Source organism: Thamnophis sirtalis, unplaced genomic scaffold (genome assembly GCF_051295495.1).
Source record: "Thamnophis sirtalis isolate CommonGarterSnake01/CBP01778 unplaced genomic scaffold, rThaSir2_p1.2 scaffold_14, whole genome shotgun sequence".
Lineage (NCBI taxonomy): Eukaryota > Metazoa > Chordata > Lepidosauria > Squamata > Natricidae > Thamnophis > Thamnophis sirtalis.
In genome coordinates this window covers 3949281-3970135 of record NW_028261394.1, presented here as the reverse complement: position 1 = coordinate 3970135, position 20855 = coordinate 3949281, and the positions used below count along the sequence as shown (strand labels likewise).

General features: G+C 45.2%; 1 protein-coding gene across 1 annotated transcript in view; it reads right to left on the bottom strand.

Annotated features, from left to right (window-relative positions):
- SDK1 (sidekick cell adhesion molecule 1) overlaps positions 1–20855 on the bottom strand; it is a 501088-nt gene that overhangs the window by 169192 nt on the left and 311041 nt on the right. The window contains 3 exon segments of the mRNA XM_087729082.1: positions 2674–2855; positions 7539–7679; positions 10426–10573. Of these exon segments, the coding sequence (XP_087585208.1) occupies positions 2674–2855; positions 7539–7679; positions 10426–10573 (471 nt within the window).

Below are 20855 nucleotides of genomic sequence, written 5' to 3'. Positions count from 1 at the left end.
CCTCTTAGCACTTAGGTATATATATCGCTTCACAGGGCTTTTACGTTTACAGAGTCAGCCTCTTGTCCCCAACAATCTGGGTCCTCATTTTACCCACCTCAGAAGGACAGAAGGCTGAGTCAACCTTAAACATACTTTTATTGGTTTCTGTGATGGGAGCTATCTATGTAATGTGATATTCAAGATTCATTTACTTTTGTCAAATGTACGTTGACAAGAGCCGAGGTGGCGCAGTGGTTAGGGTGCAGTACTGAAGGCCACTTCAGCTGACTGCGAGCTGCAGTTCAGCGGTTCTAATCTCACCGGCTCAAGGTTGACTCAGCCTTCCATCCTTCTGAGGTGGGTAAAATGAGGACCCAGACTGTGGGGGCGATATGCTGACTCTGTAAACCGCTTAGAGAGGGCTGAAAGCCCTATGAAGCGGTATATAAGTCTAACTGCTATGGCTATGCTATAAACAAACAAACGTTAAGACCATCTGTAGTGATTGTGATTTCCCCCCTGGCATTACCATCTCCACTTAGTCCCTGTGTGATGAAAAGGGGGATGAGCTATGCTTATACAAAAGGGCTATAACAGAAACCATTAATCACTTTAATTCCAGGAGCTGATTTGATTTCTGTAGTTACAGCATGTATGATTCATCTTTACAAGATTCTCTGGACTCCCCTGATGATTCCACCTCTAATGAGGTCCTGTCATTCCCAGGAAGTCTTTCAGAAAAAAAAAAGGTATGGGGTATTAACTCCCATTAACTTAATAAAGCTCTTCTTCATGATTCTCAAAATAGCATTAAAGCCGTGTATCCTTCAGATAACCTCTTGTAACTTTCAGTCCCTTTGTCCTGTTGCTGAAGCGTGGTGAAAGCTAAAGAGGAGGATCCCAACTCCCAATTTTTTAGGGATTGATGAGAAGAAGGACCTGGATGGAAAACCATCCAGTCGTGGTGAAAGTAAGGAAGCATCTCATCAAAGACCCCCCATGGATGAACACATGGGGCAGGTCCATGGGCCAACTTCGCCTGATCTCCACCTCTCTATATCTGAGGAATCATGATGCACATTCTTGGCTCAGGCAGGGAAGCAAATTCCTCTTTTCAACACAATGTAGGCCATTCCAAATCAGTCCAGAACAACTTTCTGGAGAATTTGTTCTTCTTTGCATCTTCTGAAAAAATTGAGGAATGTGTTGCTTCCTCAAAGCAAAGCTAGAGTCACATAAGAGTCACTCTATGGCTTTCCACTATGCTTCTGTACATGAGTTCCCTAACCTGGGTCTCTATGTTAAGACTCAACTGCTTGCATTCCATGCTAAAATGTGGCATTATAAAGTCCAAAAGGTAATGTGGATGAGAGCCATTAACGGGGAAAAGGAGAGAAGCAAAGGTTAAGTGTGCCAGGCTGCTTATGAATATGCAGACAATCAAGAGAGCATCTGGATAGTAAAGACCTAATGAAGGTTTGAGTGGCAGGCAACATCTGAAGGTTCAGAGGTCCTATCTCAGGCTCCCATCCAGAGCAGCCTATCCGGTGATGGGATGATGTCACTGATGGGGACAAGATCAACAAGGACTTGCTCTTGGGTGAGAGAAGGAGTTGAAGGATCTCTTTGTAGTCTGTCTATCAAAATTCTCCATCATCTAGGTCACGATGTCCCAGAAGTGCTTTTCCCAAAAGACAACTGGACTTTCTTGATTTTTTTTTCTTTGAAAAAAACGTTTCACTTCTCATCCAAGAAGGTTCTTCAATTCTTTTCAAATTTCAAATTAAAAAACCAAGAAGGTCCCAGTTGGCTTTTGGAAAAAGCACTTTTGAGATTCTTTGTGGTCTGTCTTATAATTCCTTTTACTCTCTGATTCATTTCTCATCTTGGGCTTCCATGGATCACTCCTGAACCTGTACTTCATTTTGGACAACTGCCTATGCTTCCCCTATGACACATTTTCACCCTTGGCAAATCTCCCGTATTTAAGATCACAGAACTTTAGACCTGGCTTCAACATTGAAGAAGAAAACTTCTCTCAATCTCACTTTCTTATATTACTCATAATTGGCCCAATCTACATGCAACTTCCCCTAGATTGGGAGATCCACTCTCTTATTTCCTCGAGTACAAAGGAAGCCCGTTGTCAAGACTCAAGCCTTTTTTTCTTCTTGTGGATCTTTGGCCTGCCACACTTTCTATTATTCTACTATGCATTTTCTATGGTGGGAAAATGGGAGGGGGGATTGTACGGAGTTAGATGCGATGTAGCCATAACAACATTCTTTCTAGAAAGCCAAGGTCATCCTTTGTCTTTGCACCTCTGCACCTGACCGGAACTGGATGAGTGGAACTGCCAGCATGGCAGTGGAGGATTGGACCATGTGATGGGCTTGTGGGTGTGGGGGGACAAGATCGTGAACTTTCAACTGGGTGGGGAAAACCGGGAATCTCCCCAGATGTGCCAACGTGGCTCTCTTCATAAATTGGAACTTTGAGCAGTTCTTTGCCTTGGACTCTGATTTACTTTTGGATGCTATTTGGAACGCGGAAACACTGATTATTTCTTACATCCAGGAAATACCCTTCCATACGCACACCTTCCCACACCCACAAACAGACTCAAATAGTGTCTACTCCTAGAACTCCTCAAAGCTCCCCACAAATGAGATATGGACAACAACCACTTACCTCCTTGCAATGTGTATTCAGTGACTGCCCTGCTAAAGGCTCCCAGGCCAGCTCCGTTATAAGACGCCACCTGGATTTCATACTGGGTCCAGATGATCAGGTCTTTGATCAAGCAGTAGTTTATCTCCGCGCTGGTTATGTTCTTGTATTGATACTCCCCAGGAAGTCCTGCTAAGCGATATCTATACAGAGAAACAATTCTTGGTTTGCAACCAGTTGAAGGGTGTTGATTAAAGGAAAACCATTGTTTGGGCTCCTAAGCACTTATAATGAGTGGTGGCAACACCTCCCTTCTAAGATTACTAGCCTAAAAATCAACAACTACAGGTCCAGCCCATTTAGACATTGACCCCATTCCCTAGACAAGAATGTCTCAACCTAAGAATTTAGGATGTATGGACCTCAACTCCCAGAATTCCCCGTGCCGGCTGAGGAATTCTGGGAGTTGAAGTCCACACAATGTAAACTTGAGGTCCAGACAAATTCATTCTTGGAAAAGTCTTGAATGTAGACCCATTTTACTTCCAGCATCAGGAAGTTTCTTGTCTTCCTTTTCCTAAACCCTAACTACATGAACAAGCCAGGATTGAGGTGGACTCAACCAAAAATTGTTCATAGGGCACCTTCAGTTCTTCGGCTGGTGTTTAGAGGTTGCTCAACCAACTTTTATTCATTCTTAATTTAATGGGATTGTCTAATTGGACAACTCTTCTGCAATTTTTGAAAATTCACTTTATTCTGTTGGACTATTGGATGTTAAGTTGGGGGGGGGGAGCCATATTTCTGTTGGGAAAGGGATTAACTCTGCAAACATCGCCATTACCACCAGCACAGCAAGAACTATTCATAATAGTGATATCAACAAATTATTAGCAAGATTATTATCAACACATTTAAAAACTCTCAGCGACAGAATTACCGTGATTCTTATCTGATTGCCAAAATGCTTATGTTCTGATCTCATTTTCAATACACGTCCAAGCTTGGAACAAAACTTGTGTTTTATCCTGTTTTACAGCTGTAGGAAGAAGCCTGTCTAATAAAAATGTTGATTTAGTGCCAAACTTCCATTTGCTCCCTTCCTCTTCTCTGCCACTCTTAAATATTATATTTGATCAGGTTGCAGCTTTAAATCACGTTCCTCGTTTATTCCTTAGACTTGGTCCCCGGGAAAAAAAAAGAGAGACGTGGATGTGATGAAGCTAGCCCCAGGATGCATGCCGAAAGCAGAATGCTAACGATCACGGAAGTAATAAGATTTTCTTGGATGTGGAAAAGTTGATGGAAAATTCTGAAGCTGCTATAACTGATTAAAAGTTCGCCCGTTCAGGCTACTAGCAGGATTAGCCCTTTATTGCTGTTTCACTGCACCCAAATAAGTAAATTTGCTGTTGTCTTTGTTTTACCCAAACAAGGAAAAAGATGAAGTGTTCCTTCAACACAGTAGAACACAGAACATGGAATAATAAGGTGGGAAGAGGTCTTGTAGTCCAACCTGAGCCGAGGTGGCGCAGTGGTTAGGGTGCAGTACTGCAGGCCACTTCAGCTGACTGTTATCTGCAGTTCAGCGGTTCAAATCTCACCGGCTCAAGGTTGACTCAGCCTTCCATCCTTCTGAGGTGGGTGAAATGAGGATCCAGACTGTGGGGGGCGATATGCTGACTCTGTAAACCGCTTAGAGAGGGCTGAAAGCCCCATGAAGCGGTAGATAAGTCTAACTGCTATTGCTATTGCTAACCTCCTGTTCAAGCAGGAGACCCTATACAATGCCGGATGAATGGTTGTCCAATCTATTCATGGAAACCTCCAGGGAGGGATAGCTGTGGAGATTCTCAGTCCTCCAGGTCATGGTTGTCCCAAGGGTGTTTTTTCAAGAGGCAACTGGACTTCCTGTTTTTTCTTTGAAGGAGCTTCTCATCCAAGAGAGATGGAGAAGCTTCTTGGACGAGAAGCGAAACTTCTTCAAAGAAAAAAACTGAACGTTCAATTGCCTCTTGAAAAAGCACCTTTGGGACATGCAACTCAAAACATTTCCCAAATGCCTGGACTTCATTAGCCTCCTTATTCCTTCTAGACCAGTGTTTCTCAACCTTGGCAACTTGAAGTCCTGTGGACTTCAACTCCCAGAATCCCCCAGCCAGCTATGCTGGCTGGGGGATTCTGGGAGTTGAAGTCCACAGGACTTCAATTTGTCAAGGTTGAGAAACACTGTTCTAGACATAGCAATAGCAATAGCAGTAGACTTATATACCGCTTCATAGGCCTTTCAGGCCTCTCTAAGCGGTTTACAGAGAGTCAGCATATTGCCCCCAACAATCTGGGTCCTCATTTTACCCACCTCGGAAGGATGGAAGGCTGAGTCAACCCTGAGCCGGTGAGATTTGAACCGCTGACCTGCTGATCTAGCAGTAGCCTGCAGTGCTGCATTTAACCACTGCGCCACCTTGGCTCTTAGACAAGACAATGTTATGGAAGTCACAACATCTATTTTGTAAAGGGGAGAAATGATGGGGTAGTACAATGTATGCTAGAGTTACGCAGGGTTGCAAAAAAAAACCATTCCCGTGGAGCATAAGTTGTGCCACCATCAATGGGCGCCCTTGTTTCATTTTTCCTATCAAGAAGAGTTCTAGATCTGTCCATTGGAGCAAGGAGACTCTAAATCAAGACTGGCGGAAACGGTCGTGATAGATCCAATCTGTTAGGATCTGCTTTGGGCCTTCTTGAATCTCAGAGCCTCCTTAAGACCTCCTTAAGACTGGAAGCGTGAGATTCAAGGCGGCACAATGGAGGACTCAATGAAGCCAATGCAATCCAAAAATTGCATTAACAGAGGGAGAGAATCAAGACCAAGTGAGGTACTAATGCCACTCTATAAAGCCTAAGAGCCAAGGTGGCGCAGTGGTTAAATGCAGCACTGCAGGCTACTGCTAGATCAGCAGTTCAGCGGTTCAAATCTCACCGGCTCAGGGTTGACTCAGCCTTCCATCCTTCCGAGGTGGGTAAAATGAGGACCCAGATTGTTGGGGGCAATATGCTGACTCTCTGTAAACCGCTTAGAGAGGGCTGAAAGCCCTATGAAGTGGTATATAAGTCTACTGCTATTGCTATTAAAAAAAAAAAAGTCTACTGCTATTGGCAAGACCACACCTAGAGTCCTGCATCCAGTTTTGGCCACCACATTATTAAAAAGATGTTGAGACTCTGGAAAGAGTGCAGAGAAGAGCAACCAAGAGGATTAGGGGACTGGGGAGCACCCACAATTTCCAGAGGTTAAGCCATTCCCCTGATGAATTGTTCATTCAGTAGTTATCTAGCGCTGAATTCTCTTAAGGAAGGGGAGCGGGAGAGGACCAGCTTTGAAATGTTGGCCTGCTTGAGGTCTCTCCATTCCATTGAGGTTTGACAAGTATAACCAGGGTTTCAGAATCCCTTCAAGGTGCTCTAGAGACTGGGCAGGAGAAAAGGACGTAGCCACGTCTTTACAGTGCCCAAACATGGCAAGCAGACACACCACTTTGCTTTTGAAGAGATTTTTAAATTGGAGAACCTGTCCAACTGCTAGCATCATGCTTCAATGAAGACCACAGCAGAGAAAGTAAGAAGGGGAGAACCACCTCCGGCAGAAATGATCAAGATGTTGGCCTCATCCTGCACTGGAGATGAGATGGAAGCACTCAAAGCTGGAAGGAAAGTTGGTGGCTTGCCCTCTATCAGCCACGACTGGCTGCAGGATAGACACAGCTGACCCAACAATGTGTCCTTCATGAGTTAGATCAGGGATCAGCAACCCATGGCTCTGGAGGCGCTCTGCTGAGGCTCTCTTTCGCTGGTTGGCTCCACCATTGATAGGGCTTTCGCTTAGGACAGGTAGAGGAAAAAGGATGCCATGCTAGGAGGAGACTCTATGGTGGGGGAACTGGACTTCTGGTCGGCAGAGGAAAAAGGATGCCACACTAGGAGGAGACTCTATGGTGGGGGAACTGGACTTCTGGTCGGCAGAGGAAAAAGGATGCCACACTAGGAGGAGACTCTATGGTGGGGGAACTGGACTTCTGGTCGGCAGAGGAAAAAGGATGCCACGCTAGGAGGAGACTCTATGGTGGGGGAACTGGACTTCTGGTCAGCAGAGGAAAAAGGATGCCACGCTAGGAGGAGACTCTATGGTGGGGGAACTGGAGTTCTGGTCGGCAGAGGAAAAAGGATGCCATGCTAGGAGGAGACTCTATGGTGGGGAAACTGGAGTTCTGGTCAGCAGAGGAAAAAGGATGCCATGCCAGGAGGAGACTCTATGGTGGGGGAACTGGACTTCTGGTCGGCAGAGGAAAAAGGATGCCATGCTAGGAGGAGACTCTATGGTGGGGGAACTGGACTTCCTGTGGGCTCCAGAATTGAATGGGGGGGGCTTCCAGTTAGGACTTTGCGGCTCTGAGTGTTTAAGGTTGCCGACCCCTGAGTTAGACTGTTAATGAGCCACGCTTTGATTTTATACAATTAAAGGAAACCAAACTGGCTAATCAGTTTCCTGGGAGACAAAGATATTGGGACTTATCTCAAGATACGTGGGTTTGGACCATGGGGCTTCTGGTTGTTGCTCCTTTTTAAAGACAAAAAAAATAATCATTATTGGGTAGGACACAACTCTTGTTTGCCAGAGGAGACCAAGGCTCTCTCAGTTTGAGAGGGGAAAACGTTGCTCTGTTATTAAAAATAGTCAGATGAGATTTCCATCCCATGAGAAATCATAATGTAGTTCCTTCGGGTTTGGCTCAACGCACTGCAAGCCCTTGTAAAGAAAAATGGTTTGGCGCAATAGGCAAGTGCATTGCTCCAGCCTCTTCAGGGGTCAGTCAAGGGCCTTTTACCTTATGATGTAGCCATGGAGAACACCGTTATGTTCACTTTCTGGAGGGGGCTGCCACTGGACCATGATGGACTGATTGGTCCGTCCGCTAGCCACAATGTTCTTAGGCGCAGCACTTGGAGGTTCTTCAGGCAGCATCAATCTGAGCAGAAGAAAAGTTAAGCAAAACAGGACGGAAAGAGAAGGAGAGGAGGGTGGAAGGGAGAGAAAGAGAAGGAGAGAGGGTAGGAAGGGGAAGAGGAGAGGAGGAGGGGAGAGGCAAGGGAAGAAGGAAGGAAGGAGAGGAGGAAGGAAGAGGAAAGGAGAGGAAGGGAGAGAAAGAGAAGGAGAGAGGGTAGGAAGGGGAAGAGGAGAGGAGGAGGGGAGAGGCAAGGGAAGAAGGAAGGGGAAGGAGAGGAGGAAGGAAGAGGAAAGGAGAGGAAGGAGGGAAGGGAGAGAAAGAGAAGGAGAGAGGGTAGGAAGGGGAAGAGGAGAGGAGGAGGGGAGAGGCAAGGGAAGAAGGAAGGAAGGAGAGGAGGAAGGAAGAGGAAAGGAGAGGAAGAGAGAGAAAGAGAAGGAGAGAGGATAGGAAGGGGAAGAGGAGAGGAGGAGGGGAGAGGCAAGGGAAGAAGGAAGGGAAAGGAGAGGAGGAAGGAAGAGGAAAGGAGAGGAAGGAGGGAAGGGAGAGAAAGAGAAGGAGAGAGGGTAGGAAGAGGAAGAGGAGAAGTGGAGGGGAGAGGCAAGGGAAGAAGGAAGGGGAAGGAGAGGAGGAAGAAAGAGGAAAGGAGAGGAAGGAGGGAAGGGAGAGAAAGAGAAGGAGAGAGGGTAGGAAGGGGAAGAGGAGAGGAGGAGGGGAGAGGCAAGGGAAGAAGGAAGGGGAAGGAGAGGAGGAAGGAAGAGGAAAGGAGAGGAAGGAGGGAAGGGAGAGAAAGAGAAGGAGAGAGGGTAGGAAGAGGAAGAGGAGAAGTGGAGGGGAGAGGCAAGGGAAGAAGGAAGGGGAAGGAGAGGAGGAAGGAAGGAAGTAGAGAAGGGAGGGAGGGAGAAAAGAAAGGGAAAATAAGACGGTGTTACAACAGGGATGGTAAACAAAGCAACCCAAACTGTATATTATAACCTTTTAAATGGAATAACAAATGTATAAGAATGGCAAAGAAAAAGAATAACTATGTGAATGTATACCTATAACTGTATGTAAGAGAATAAATGACAGTAAGAATATAAAGCACAATATAGGTAAACAATATTTTGTTATAAATAGTTAAGTGTAAATAAATATAGAATAGTACATAAAATGGATAACAAATAAGGATACCATGAATGCAAGATAGACATGTATAGGAGGGAAAACACTGCAAAGAAACCGATACGGAACTGCTGTATGATATACGATGGAACTTCTTGTTCCTATGTTGTTTTAAGTCATGTGTTGATGTGTTTAGGTGTTTAAAATAAAAACTAAAAAAAAAGTCAAGCAAAACAACAATCAAGAAAATAAGACCTCCGGGGATAACAAGCCCAATCAGGCTTTTGAGCGCATGCGCTAAAATAATCCCTCCCCCCCAAAAAATAAGCCCTCCCTGAAAATATTGCAACACAGCAGCAGCCATGAGTTGACCACACTTGCTGCCTCCTGCACCTCAAAAATGATAAGACCTCCCCGAAAATAAGGCCAAGTGCTTATTTCGGGGGTCAGGGAAACACAGTAGCAGCAGTTTTAACCAGATGTGGCCGAGATGGGTTTTTAAGGCTTCCCCAGTAGGAGCAACTGTGCTGGAGCAGTTAAGCAGATGATAAAATAAAATTTAAAAGTCATTTAAGAGAGATTTGAAGTAATTTCCCTGTTTACGCCGAGCCTTGTGTGGGAGCTTGAAGGCTCAGAGAGCCAACTCCCCTGAAAATCCACCCAGGTTCAGAGATAATTTAGAGCATTGGAGCAGGATGTTTATCTTCCCTTAATCTCTCAAAAGGATCTTCAGAAGGTTAGGAAAAATATTGGAGAGGAATCTCCAGAGATAGCCAAAGGAGGTGGCTACCTTTCTCTTATTTCGTCATCTGTGTTTACACCTTCTCTCTTTCAAGTGCCCATCGCCTCTTTCTCTTGGAACTATGATGAAGTAGCAAAGGTGAGCACCCCGTTCAGATCATAATAGTTTTCAACCATAGTTTTTGGTTTTTGGAGAAACAAATGACTAGGAAAATCATGATAATGTTCTGACCCAGGTTTCCCAAGAGCATGAGGCAAACTTGTTGCCCCAACAAAAAACCCTTTTATTCATTGACTGTGAATTCTGCTCATTCACATCCAGCAAAGTGTTTCAAGGGAGGATTTATAGTCACAGACCTTATCTGACTTGGAGAGCTGCCAGCCTGCAGAACTTGGCAAGGAGTCTCGAAGAGTTACAAACCAATTAAGTGAACTAATGGTCTCCTGCAAACTCCACTCCCCTTTTGCTCCTCTTTTATTTCCTCTGGGAGGGGCCATTCATCGTCTACCTGTGGCCTTACTCCCAAGTCAACCCCTGTTCCTTAGCTGTTCCTTTCGTCTGGCAGCTCTGCGCATGCGCACACTGGGAACAGGCTCCAGCTGTTCGTCTGCCTCACTGATGTCTGACTCCGAAGGCAGCTGATAACTCTCAGACAGTCCTGGCCCCCCTCTCTGCTTCCGATGCAGAGCCCTCGTCCGAGCCTTCCCCAGACTCCAGGACTGGCCCAGGTTCCTCCCCAACCTTCTCACTGACTGTATCTGTTACCAGCTCTGCAGATTCGGCGGGCCACAACAGATACATCGATTGAATCTATGCCATTTTGGCTAATGTTTCTACAGGCATCAATGGACTGCTTTTCATTGGACAAACTATTGATTCCCAACGAAGTTCAATCATTCATCAAGAGCTGTCGTTTCAGCGTACCTGCTGGTCTCCAGGCTGTACTGCCCTTTGCCCACTTGGTTAACGGCGCAGACTCTGAACTGGTAGGTCCGGGCTGGGGTCAGCCCACTCACAGTGATGGTGGTCAATGAGGGATCTATATTGGAGAGATGAACTTTCCAGGGAGAATCTAGTGGGGAGAAAGAGAGATCATCAATCACGAATCTGACCCAGTATGTGATTCATCAAACGGGCTTTCTCTGTCCAAGTGTCAGTTCCCAGACTCCCAGGAAATCAATAGGTAAGAACTCAGTCCCCCAGTTCCATCCTTTGCCACGGTTGTCACTGTGATTTTCTGCAGGTGGACCTAACTTTTTGTAGGCCTAACCCACCAGACACTACAGGATACCTGTGGAGCGCCAGGGAAATCAGGAGATACAGGCAGTCCAAATGAGTATAACAGTTTATTGCAAGAAGCAATAAAGCTCTCTGCAAGAATCTGGCCAACTAGCCATTAAAGGAAATGAGTGGGAGATAAGAGAGGCATTTAAGACGGGCTGAACTTAACATCTCCAGCAGGCACGCGGGGACTCATGATTTATGACGCATTTGACTTCTCCCTCCAGCTCAGCCTGGTCATCTCCTACAGTACCAAACAGCTCAGAGGAAAGTCTGAGTATTCAAAGACAGACTGGGATTCCTCCTATTTGTGGCTTCTAAATTAAGAGCTATCAGGAGATCAAAGTTTCCCCCCACCCACCCAGTGGTGGGTTTCAAAAAATTTTGGAACCTCCTTTGTGGGAGTGGCCTGCCAGCCATGTGTTTTCTTTCTTTCTTTCTTTCTTTCTTTCTTTCTCTCTCTCTCTCTCTCTCTTTTTCCTTCCTTTTGTCTCTCTGTCCCTTTTTCTTTTTTTCTTTCATCTCTCTCTCACTCTTTTTCTTTCTTTTTTCTTTCTTTCTTCTTTCTTTCTTTCTTTCTTTTTCTTTCTTTCTTTCTCTCTCTCTGTGTCAGTCAGTCTGTCTGTCTGTCTGTCTGTGTGTGTGTGGCAATGGTGGGTTTCAAAATTTTTTGGAACCTGCTCTGTGGGTGTGGTCTCCTTTGTGGGAGTGGCTTGCCAGCCATGTGACCTGGTGGGAGTGGCTTGCCGGCCATGTGTTCTCTCTCTCTCTCTCTCTCTTTCCTTCCTTTTGTCTCTCTGTCCTTTTTTCTTTTTTTCTTTCATCCCTCTCTCACTCTTTTTCTTTCTTTTTTCTTTCTTTTTTCTTTCTTTCTTTCTTTCTTTCTTTCTTTCTTTCTTTCTTTCTTTCTTTCTTCCATCCTTCCTTCCTTCCTTCCTTCCTTCCTTTCTTTTTTTCTGTGTGTGTGTGGGGGGGGGGGCAGTGGTGGGTTTCAAAAATTTTTGGAACCTCTTCCGTAGGTGTGGCCTGCTTTCCTGGTCCACGGGTGGAAACCCTTCTAACCAGTTCGGTAGATTTGAGGAACCAGTTCTACCGAATAGGTGCAAACTGGTAGGAACCCACCTCTGCCCCCACCCCATTTCAATCCATACCCCCACTAGGCCAGGGTCCTTGACAAAGTGATTTGGCCTTACTGGATGTAGCTTTATTACCATACGGACAGGGCAGTTACACCCCGATGCTGAATATATCGACTGAGAAAATACAGGCTCAATTCAAATCAATGCATCTTGTTTACAAATATACACTTTTAGGAGCGGACTGTTAGTCAATTAATACCCCCCACCCCCTCAACCCATTGATCAGCTGCTTAGCTGCTTAAAATAATGTAACAGAGGATACTTCAAGATTGAATGCAACCGGCTTGACTCAACAACAAAGACATATGTTTTACTGTTTGGAAAAAAAAAACAGACCCTGTTTTCCCTACTTAAAGAAGTGTTAATAAAAATGTCCTCATCGGCTATAAAACATCTTCATGTAAAGTAAGAGATTAAAATTCAATTAAAATGTACCTTTTAATCCACTTTACAATTACTCCTGTACGTCACATCTAATCCTCCGTTAACTGTTCTTTTTTAAGTTGAAGGACCTTAATCTTCTTAATGATGTTTTCTCATATTACCTCTTAATAATAGGAGTGGGGTGTTTTTTTTTTTTAAAAAAAGGAAAACACAACGTAAGGTGTATAAGCACAGGGCTTTGATGCTACTTAAGTCTTAAAGCAGTGATGGCGAACCTATGACACGCGTGTCAGTGCTGACACGCGTAGCCATTTGGGGTGACACGCACAGGATTTCATGCGATTCATCCTCGGCTCCTGCACAGCCACCGAGGATGAAAGAATCTGTGCTGGAGGAACGGGGGGGGGGGGGGCGGGATGTGTGATCTCCCCCGCCCACACTCACTTACTGTATCGCCGCCGCCCCTTTCTGAGCGCAGGGGCTGCTGGTAAGGCGTGCGTGCCGTGCGCACACACGTCATCAGTGCGGCGAGGGAGGACCCGCAGGAGAGGAGCGCGGGAACAGTGCGCGCCTCTCTCCAGTCAGGCCGGCACAGAGAGTCTACTCCTGGGACTGTCGGTTACGACCGCACCACAGCAGGGAACAGCGGAGTGCCAACGGGAACTGTGAGCGCCATTAGCAGCAACTATAAATTGCGCAAAATTATGTTTTTGTCGAAGTGACACACAATGAGAGTTATGCTCGATTTTTTGCCGATTTTTGACACACCACGCCAAAAAGGTTGCCCATCACTGTCTTAAAGAGTTTTCTTCAAACACCTGGATTGCTGTGAAGCTAAAGATAGTTTTCCTAAAGGCCAACATTGTGGCGTGTTGTTTTGTCTTTTCATTATTGTCTTCGAAGGTCTTCTAGAGACACCCAACAAAATAAGGTAGTCTTTGCAAATTACTTCCCATGGAGGTGGATGGAGATGCTGTAAGTTGCTAAGAGGAAGATGGTTCCAAAGTGGAAAATTTGTCTCTCCCCTCGCCCTCCACTCACTCCTAAAGCAAAGCCATGCACGCTCTCACACCAAACCGTTTGAGACATTCACACAACCAATACGCTCCCGTTTTTCTCTGTCTTCCGGATTCCCGCTAGAAAGCACAATTGAAGTTTATAAGAGTGAACCGAAAACCTGTCCTTCTATGGTAAAGGTAAAGATTTCCCCTCGCATAGACGTGCTAGTTGTTCCCGACTCTAGGGGGCGGTGCTCATCTCCGTTTCAAAGTGGAAGAGCCAGCGCTGTCCGAAGACGTCTCTGTGGTCATGTGGCCGGCATGACTCAACGCCGAAGGGACACGGAACGCTGTTTCCTTCCCACCAAAGATGCTCCCTATTTTTCTACTTGCATTTTTTATGTGCTTTTAAACTGCTAGGTTGGCAGAAGCTGGGACAAGTCACGGGAGCTCACTCCGTTACTTGGAGCTGGGGATTTGAACCACTGAATTGCCGACCTTTCTGATCGACAAGCTCAGCGTCTTAGCCACCGAGCCACCACGTCCCTAAGCACATGAGTGGATCACAAATGATTGCAACTTTTCTCCAACTTTTTTTTAAAAACTACAGTTTTTAGACCCCACAGCTTCTCAATTCAGCCGGACTTGGCACGAGCCCGAGAGGTTTTTAATCTGCGGAAGAGATGCAGCTTCTCTCTCTCTCTCTCTCTGTGTCCACATAGTTAAGGCTGATGGAACATTTCTCCACCAGAGAGTGACACCACATGTGTCACCCCGCAATAAATAAAAACTGTATTCATTAACATTTTAATAAAGGAGGAAATGAGCATGATGGAGACAGATGGGTGGCCTGTTTCTCAACCCATCTGCTTGGCAGTCCGTTTCTAATACCACGCCCAGCAGCCGAGCAGACGGCGAAGGACCCTGATGGAATTCGCACGCAGCTAGCTTGGAATATCTTCCTCGCCCGCATTTCACGCAGGTACGGAACGGTGGCTTTCTCCGCCAAGTCGGCTCGGTGCCACCAGCCCAGGAGGGCTTTCTTTCTCTGCCTGGAAACCTGTACACTTGGGTGAAAAAATGTGTGTGTGGGTGTGTTTGTGTGTGTTGTGGGAGAATGACTTGGCCTGACATTTTCAAAGGAGAAATCTCAAAGGTGAGAGGCAGCTTTGCTAGGAGGGCCGTAATCTATTCTGCTGCTTAATGCCTGTGTGGCTCACGGGCCCCCATTCTTCCCCGCAAGGCTACGAAGAAATGAAAAGCATGAAATCTGCATGAAGTAAAGCGGAATCGGCTTCTTTCCATCGGAGGCTGTGGCTGCAGCTCCTATTATTATTATTATTATTATTAGAAAGCCATCTGCCTCCACACTGGGGGAATGGCATTCATTTCTCTCATCGGTATCATAAGATGCTCCAGAGTCAACCCCCCCCCCAAATATTTGGAAAATGGGAAACTTTTCTGAGATGACAGGAGAGACTGAGATGACTTTCGGAAAGGGGTGGCTGAATAGCAGAGTTGGAAGGGACCTTGGAGGTCTTCTAGTCCAACCCTTTGCTCAAGCAGGAGACTCTATGCCTGTGGTGGCGAACCGTTGGCACACAGAGCCATCCCATGCAGGGCGCGTGGCCTTGCTGTCTCCTCTTCCGTGTTCCGTGCACACACACACACACACACGCCAGTCAGCCGGCCCTCGTGCGCCTGGGACTGCCGAAACCCGGAAGAGCAGGGTGCATGTGCGTGCCAGCACCCAAACTTCCAGGTTTCCATCATGCAGATGTACAATGGTCAGCTGTTTGTCAGGTGTGCGTCCACGCCAAAAACCAGAAGTTTGGGCGCCGGTGTGCACATGCAGGTCGCCACGTAAAAGGTCATCCCTGCCCTTTACCATTCCAGACCAATGGCTGTCCAGTCTCTTCTTGAAAACGTCCAGTGATGGAGGACCCACAACTTCTGTTCCACTGGTTAATTGTCCTCACTGCCTGCATGGATAATTTGGTACTCCTCCCCTCCTTGTCCTCTCTGCTGAAGGTTGCTTGGTTGTTTCTTCACAAAGACTATGTCAGCTTTAAGTTGGATTGCCTCGTTTTGAGAAAATTTCAAACCCTAAGAGTCAGGGTAGTGATTTAAGAACTGACCAGTTGAGGCAATGGTGGGAATGAGTCAGCAAGGTTTTTGGCTGTTATCCCTTTAAGAGCCTATATAATAAGAAGAGGCTCTGTTGGGGCCTCTCTCTCTCTCCCTCCTCTCTCTCTCTCTCTCTCTCATTCTCTGCTGTAATTGCTGATTGTTTGACCTCTGCTTATAATACATGTATGTATAGTATATATTATTTTGTAGATAAACCCACTATTTATTACAAACCTCTGTTTGGGTTGTCTGACGTAGTAAAACTGTGTGCACTCTGACACTAAATGTGGGTCCTTTTCAACAAATGCAATGGAAATGTCTAGGTAAGAAGTGTTGAGACACCAACTCAGCTGGAAGTGGTCCACAGCTGCTAGACAAATATTATGTCCTCGCTGTGTTTGCTCTTGATGGTGGGGAGATACTTATGACCCTTCAGATGTCTTGGGACCACGACCCTCAAGTGTTCCCCACCTGCCTCTGGTGAGGGAGTCGCAATCTGTCTATGTTAAGGATTATCAGCAATTCCCCACTGAGTCTCTTCCGTCCATTTCTCCATCTTCCACGAAAGCATGTAGATTGTTCTTACAGCTCTGCCTTTTACAGATGAGCTGCTATGAATCAAAAGAGGATTTTTCACTGTGTTGGTGTCCGAAGAATGTGACAAAAATGAATAAGAAGGAGAAAAGAAAGCCCGGGCGGAATTAGCAAGCAACTTAAAGAAGTTTAATCAAGAAAATGGAAGAGCAGACACTAACTAGAATATTGAATGGCCATAAATGAGCTAATTGTGACCAGGTTTGTTTCCTGAAGCTATTCTGTTCCATTTGTTTACTGCAAGTGTAAACACCACTCAAGAGTGCTTAACCTGAGCCATTCGATCAACTGAACAACAACTGGGCCTATTAATCTCTCCACTGGCGTGGAATTGTGCTCTGTTTATATGCCGCATCTGTAGAATGCTTTAGTCTTTTTTCCCCCCTCTTTCCTCGCCCTCACTTCCTTGGTGGAAGATAAAAGATCTGGCAAGAAGGGAGATTAAACTAAAAACTAATATAAACGAACCCTATTCATCTCCCGGGCACTCGGCTTTGCGAGGAAAATAGCGGTTTGAAGGAAAAGACGGTATTTCTCGCACAGCCCAAGGACCGACTCGGTTTACGGAGGGACCTTTGAAAAAAAAAATTTAAACAGCAAGTTTCTCCTAATCATCAAACTAACCCTTTTCAAAGGCTGCTTCTCCCTGAAGTGCAGAATCAACCCGAAGAAAAGGCTGGATACCAAAACCATTTATTCAACAACATTAAAAAAAAAAGGAAAAGAACGCGGGAATTCCAGGGACTGGATTATTTCTCCTGGCCCTTTTCTATTTTTGCTTTCAGAAGAAGAAGGAAGGTTACATAAATGTCCATGGCCAATTTCTGTGACTTTGTCCTTCCTAAGCAACCATCCCTTGGCCAATCCAAGCATTGGTTCAAAGTTACACAGTGGACCATCATAGCGTCTCTCACTTGGCCTCAACTGTCACATCAGTTCCACCACAAAACCGCGGACGACAAAATCGCGGTCGACGAAAGCGCGTATGTGACGTCATCACAGCGCGACGAAAAAGATCGAAAAATGTAAAAATAAAGCGAAAACCTTACCCTAACCCCCCCAAACCTAACCCTAAACCTAGCCCTAAACCTAACCCTTAACCTAACCCTAAACCTAACCCTTAACCTAACGAAAAACCTAATGCTAACCCTTAACCTAACGCTAAACGTAATGCTAACGCTCTAACCCTAACCCTAACCCTTAACCTAACCCTAACCCTAACCCTTAACCTAACGCTTACCTTTATGTGAATCGGCTTGCTGTAATTTAATTTTTATTTCAATTTTTCGATCTTTTTCGTCGCGTTGTGATGACGTCACATACGCGATTTCGTCGACCGCGCTTTTGTGGAACGTGGTTTTGACGGGTCATGGTCACATCAACATCAACAAGAGGTCCTCCTGCCACGTTCTTCTCCCTTGTGATAAGCACAGCCTGAAATCTTTCACTCCTAAATACCCCATGATGGATAGAGTGTACTTGATCACAGAGACAAAGTTATCTCAGCCATCATGCCATAAAAGACAGCTCCAGAGGTTGAGTTGTGCTCCAGGTTGAAGGTGGAGCAGCTTGGTTACCCTCTCTTCCATGCCATTCATCAATAACTCTATTGAGCCTACTTAAGAGTTGCATGCATGCAATGATTAGATGATTAGGGGACTAGAGGCTAAAACGTATAAAGAATGGTTGCTGGAATTGAGTATGTAAAGAAGGGTGACATGATAGCAGAGTTCCAAGATCTCAGGGGCTGCCCCAAAGAAGAGGGAGTCAAGCTATTCTCCAAAGCACCTGAGGGTGGAACAAGAATGATCGGGTGGAAACTAACCAAGGAGAACTAAGAACTAAGGAGAAATTTCCTGACAGTGAGAACAATTAATCAGTGGAACAACTTGCCTCCAGAAGTTGTGAATGCTCCAATACTGGATGTTTTAAAGAAGAGACTGTATAACCATATGTCTGAAATGCTATAGGGTTGCCTGCCTAAGCAGGGGGTTGGACTAGAAGACCTCCAAGCTCCCTTCCAACTCTGTTATTCTGTTCTAGTGGTAATGGCACCGAAGCGTTCCAGTGTTCTGTGTTTCAGAAATTTCTATTTTAATGCCATTGAAATGTTCTGCATTCTGAGGAAAAGGGAAGACGGAGAGAAGGATCTTCTGCTTCCTCACACTGCCCTCACTGTTGTTCTCTGTGCCCTGGACAGCTATTTTCACCATGCTTTGAGAAAATGGCCTTGCAGGGATCCAAAGTCCTAACTCCTAAGTAAAAAAAGAGCATTTTATCCACCCCAAATGCTAAGCAGGAGCCCAGGAGCTACCATTCTGGAGGGCACCAATTCTGACACAGGCCAATTTAAAACAATCACTTAAATTAAATCATCTGTAATTTTTATTCATTACAGCGATTGTGACTGAAATGATCCCTTCTGCAAATTACTTTGACCAGAACGTATCTACAGATAAGGCTTGCATAAATCCCAACTCTCCGCTTAAATAGAGATGGAAGGCGGTATTCAGATGGCGATAAAATACATTCCCATGTGTGTCACCAAAATTATACTAAGTGGCGAGGTTTTCTGCTGTAATTCCTCCAACCTGAGCTGAGGATATGTTGACTTTCAGAGTATTCTTGAGAATATATAGAACTCTTTCTCTCTGTCTTCTTTAAAGGAAGCCAACAAAGTATTTAGTAATAACGGTATATCTGTTTTGAATAATAATGGTCATTTTGTAAGCTGCGCAGAATCAGCTACTACTCTGATTTTTAGAACTTGCATTTGGAGGGAATTCCTACCATCTCCCCCTCAAACCCCTCCAAAATATAAATTAAGCAGCTACAGGTTACATCCTCTGCCTTAAATTCATACATTGGAAGATTCAGGTTCCTCAACTGCTCTTAATAATAGTGAATTGATTTAGAGATTTTTTGGGGGCTATAAGTTATAAGTTACTAGAAAGCCAATCAAGCTTTGGAAATCAAAAGGAGAGGAACTTGAAATAACTATAGTGTCAGGGTTCCAAATAGCATCCTCAGATAAATAGACATTCCTTAAAGTTCCAATTCATTAGAAATGCCATGTTGGAAAATCTGGGAAAACCCAGATCTTTATATAGTTTAGTTTTAGTTTTCCCTTTATTTGTATGCCGCCCTTTTCCCTGGGGGGACTCAGGGCGGCTCACAGTTCAAAAAAAGGGGGGGGGGAAGACAAACAATATTCCAACATGGAGACAATACAACATATTAAAAAGAGAGCACAACAGTCACACAATTCGGGTGGGGATAGAATCTTAACCCCAGGCCAGCCGGGACAGCCAGATCTTTAAAGCGGCACGGAAGGACTGGAGGGTGGTGAGGGTCCGAATCTCCATGGGGAGTTCGTTCCAGAGGGTCGGAGCAGCCACCGAGAAGGCTCTCCTCTGGGTAGTTGCCAGTCTGCACTGGCTGGAAGATGGAATTCGGAGGAGGCCTAATCGATGCGATCGTATCGGTCTAGTGGAGGTAATTGGCAGTAGGCGGTCTACTGAGGGGTTTCATATCTTTGTTTTTTAAACTTTTTGTCTGTATCCCCCTTCCCTGGTTTGAGTTGTGAGCTGCCCTGAGTCCCCTTTGGGGGAAAAGGGCGACATATAAATACAATAAACTGAACTGAACTGAACTGAATTGTCTATGGACCATTATATATAGAATTGATCCAACCCATCTCACCCACTTCCCCTTTCCTCCAATTATACAATTGTACTGAAGCTCCATTTTCTAGTTTTCTCTCTTTTTTAAATGTGTGCTTTCAGGTACAAAGCACAAGCGAGGTGCATGTATTTGATGGGCACTGAGATATGCTGGCAGATTATGATGTTATCAAATAAAATCATAGGATTTGTCTGACAGCGTGTGAGAGTTCAGGAAAAAAAAACACATCCCTTCATCCTCTCCAGGATTACCAAAGCAATTTTTGTAGGATATTATCAAATCTCTGCTGAGCTTCTTACTGAATTTTAGAGGTGAATTATTACATTTTCCAGTTGACAATCCTGCCTTAGTCAATCGGTTAGATTCCGGCAAAGGTTTATACGCTGGATTGCTTCTGACCACTCAGAATGGGAAAAATAGAATAGAGTAGAATAACAGAGTTGGAAGGGACCTTGGAGGTCTTCTAACCCAACCCTCTGCTTAAGGCAGGAAACCCTACGCCACTTCAGACAAATGGATATCCAACATCTTCTTAAAAACTTCCAGTGTTGGAGCATTCACAACTTCTGGAGGCAAGTTGTCCCACTGATTCATTGTTCTCACTGTCAGGAAATTTCTCCTTAGTTCTAAATCTTATCCACTTTTGCAGAGAATACTGTGGTGGCACAGATGCTGATCAGAAACACAATTAAACAACGGAGGCGCCAGACACTGGTTGTTAAAAAGGGAATTCAGAAGCAACGCAAAGACGCCAGACGCTTTGTTCAGGATCTAAGAGGAAGCTAAATGCAGATGCCCTTTGAAATCCTAGACAGGTCCATCAGGACCACCATCAGCGGGATGAATGCCATTGGGGTCTTTGATTTCTTGGATAGGCACGCACACAACTTTTCCACGAGGGCTTCTCACTGCTCCATTTCCCTTTCTTACTCATTTTTGAAGGAAGCCACAAAAGGGGAAGAGGCATTAGTCACAAGCATGTATGGCAACATACAGGTAACTGGATGGGCTGAGAAGAAATGCACAAGGAAGGAACTGGGAAAGGTGTGTGGCATCGGAATACGGCTGATTACGTCTTCTAAGAGACCCCACCAGCTGAATTTGGAGTTCCTGTGTGTCACAGTTTGGCAATATTTTGAAAGCC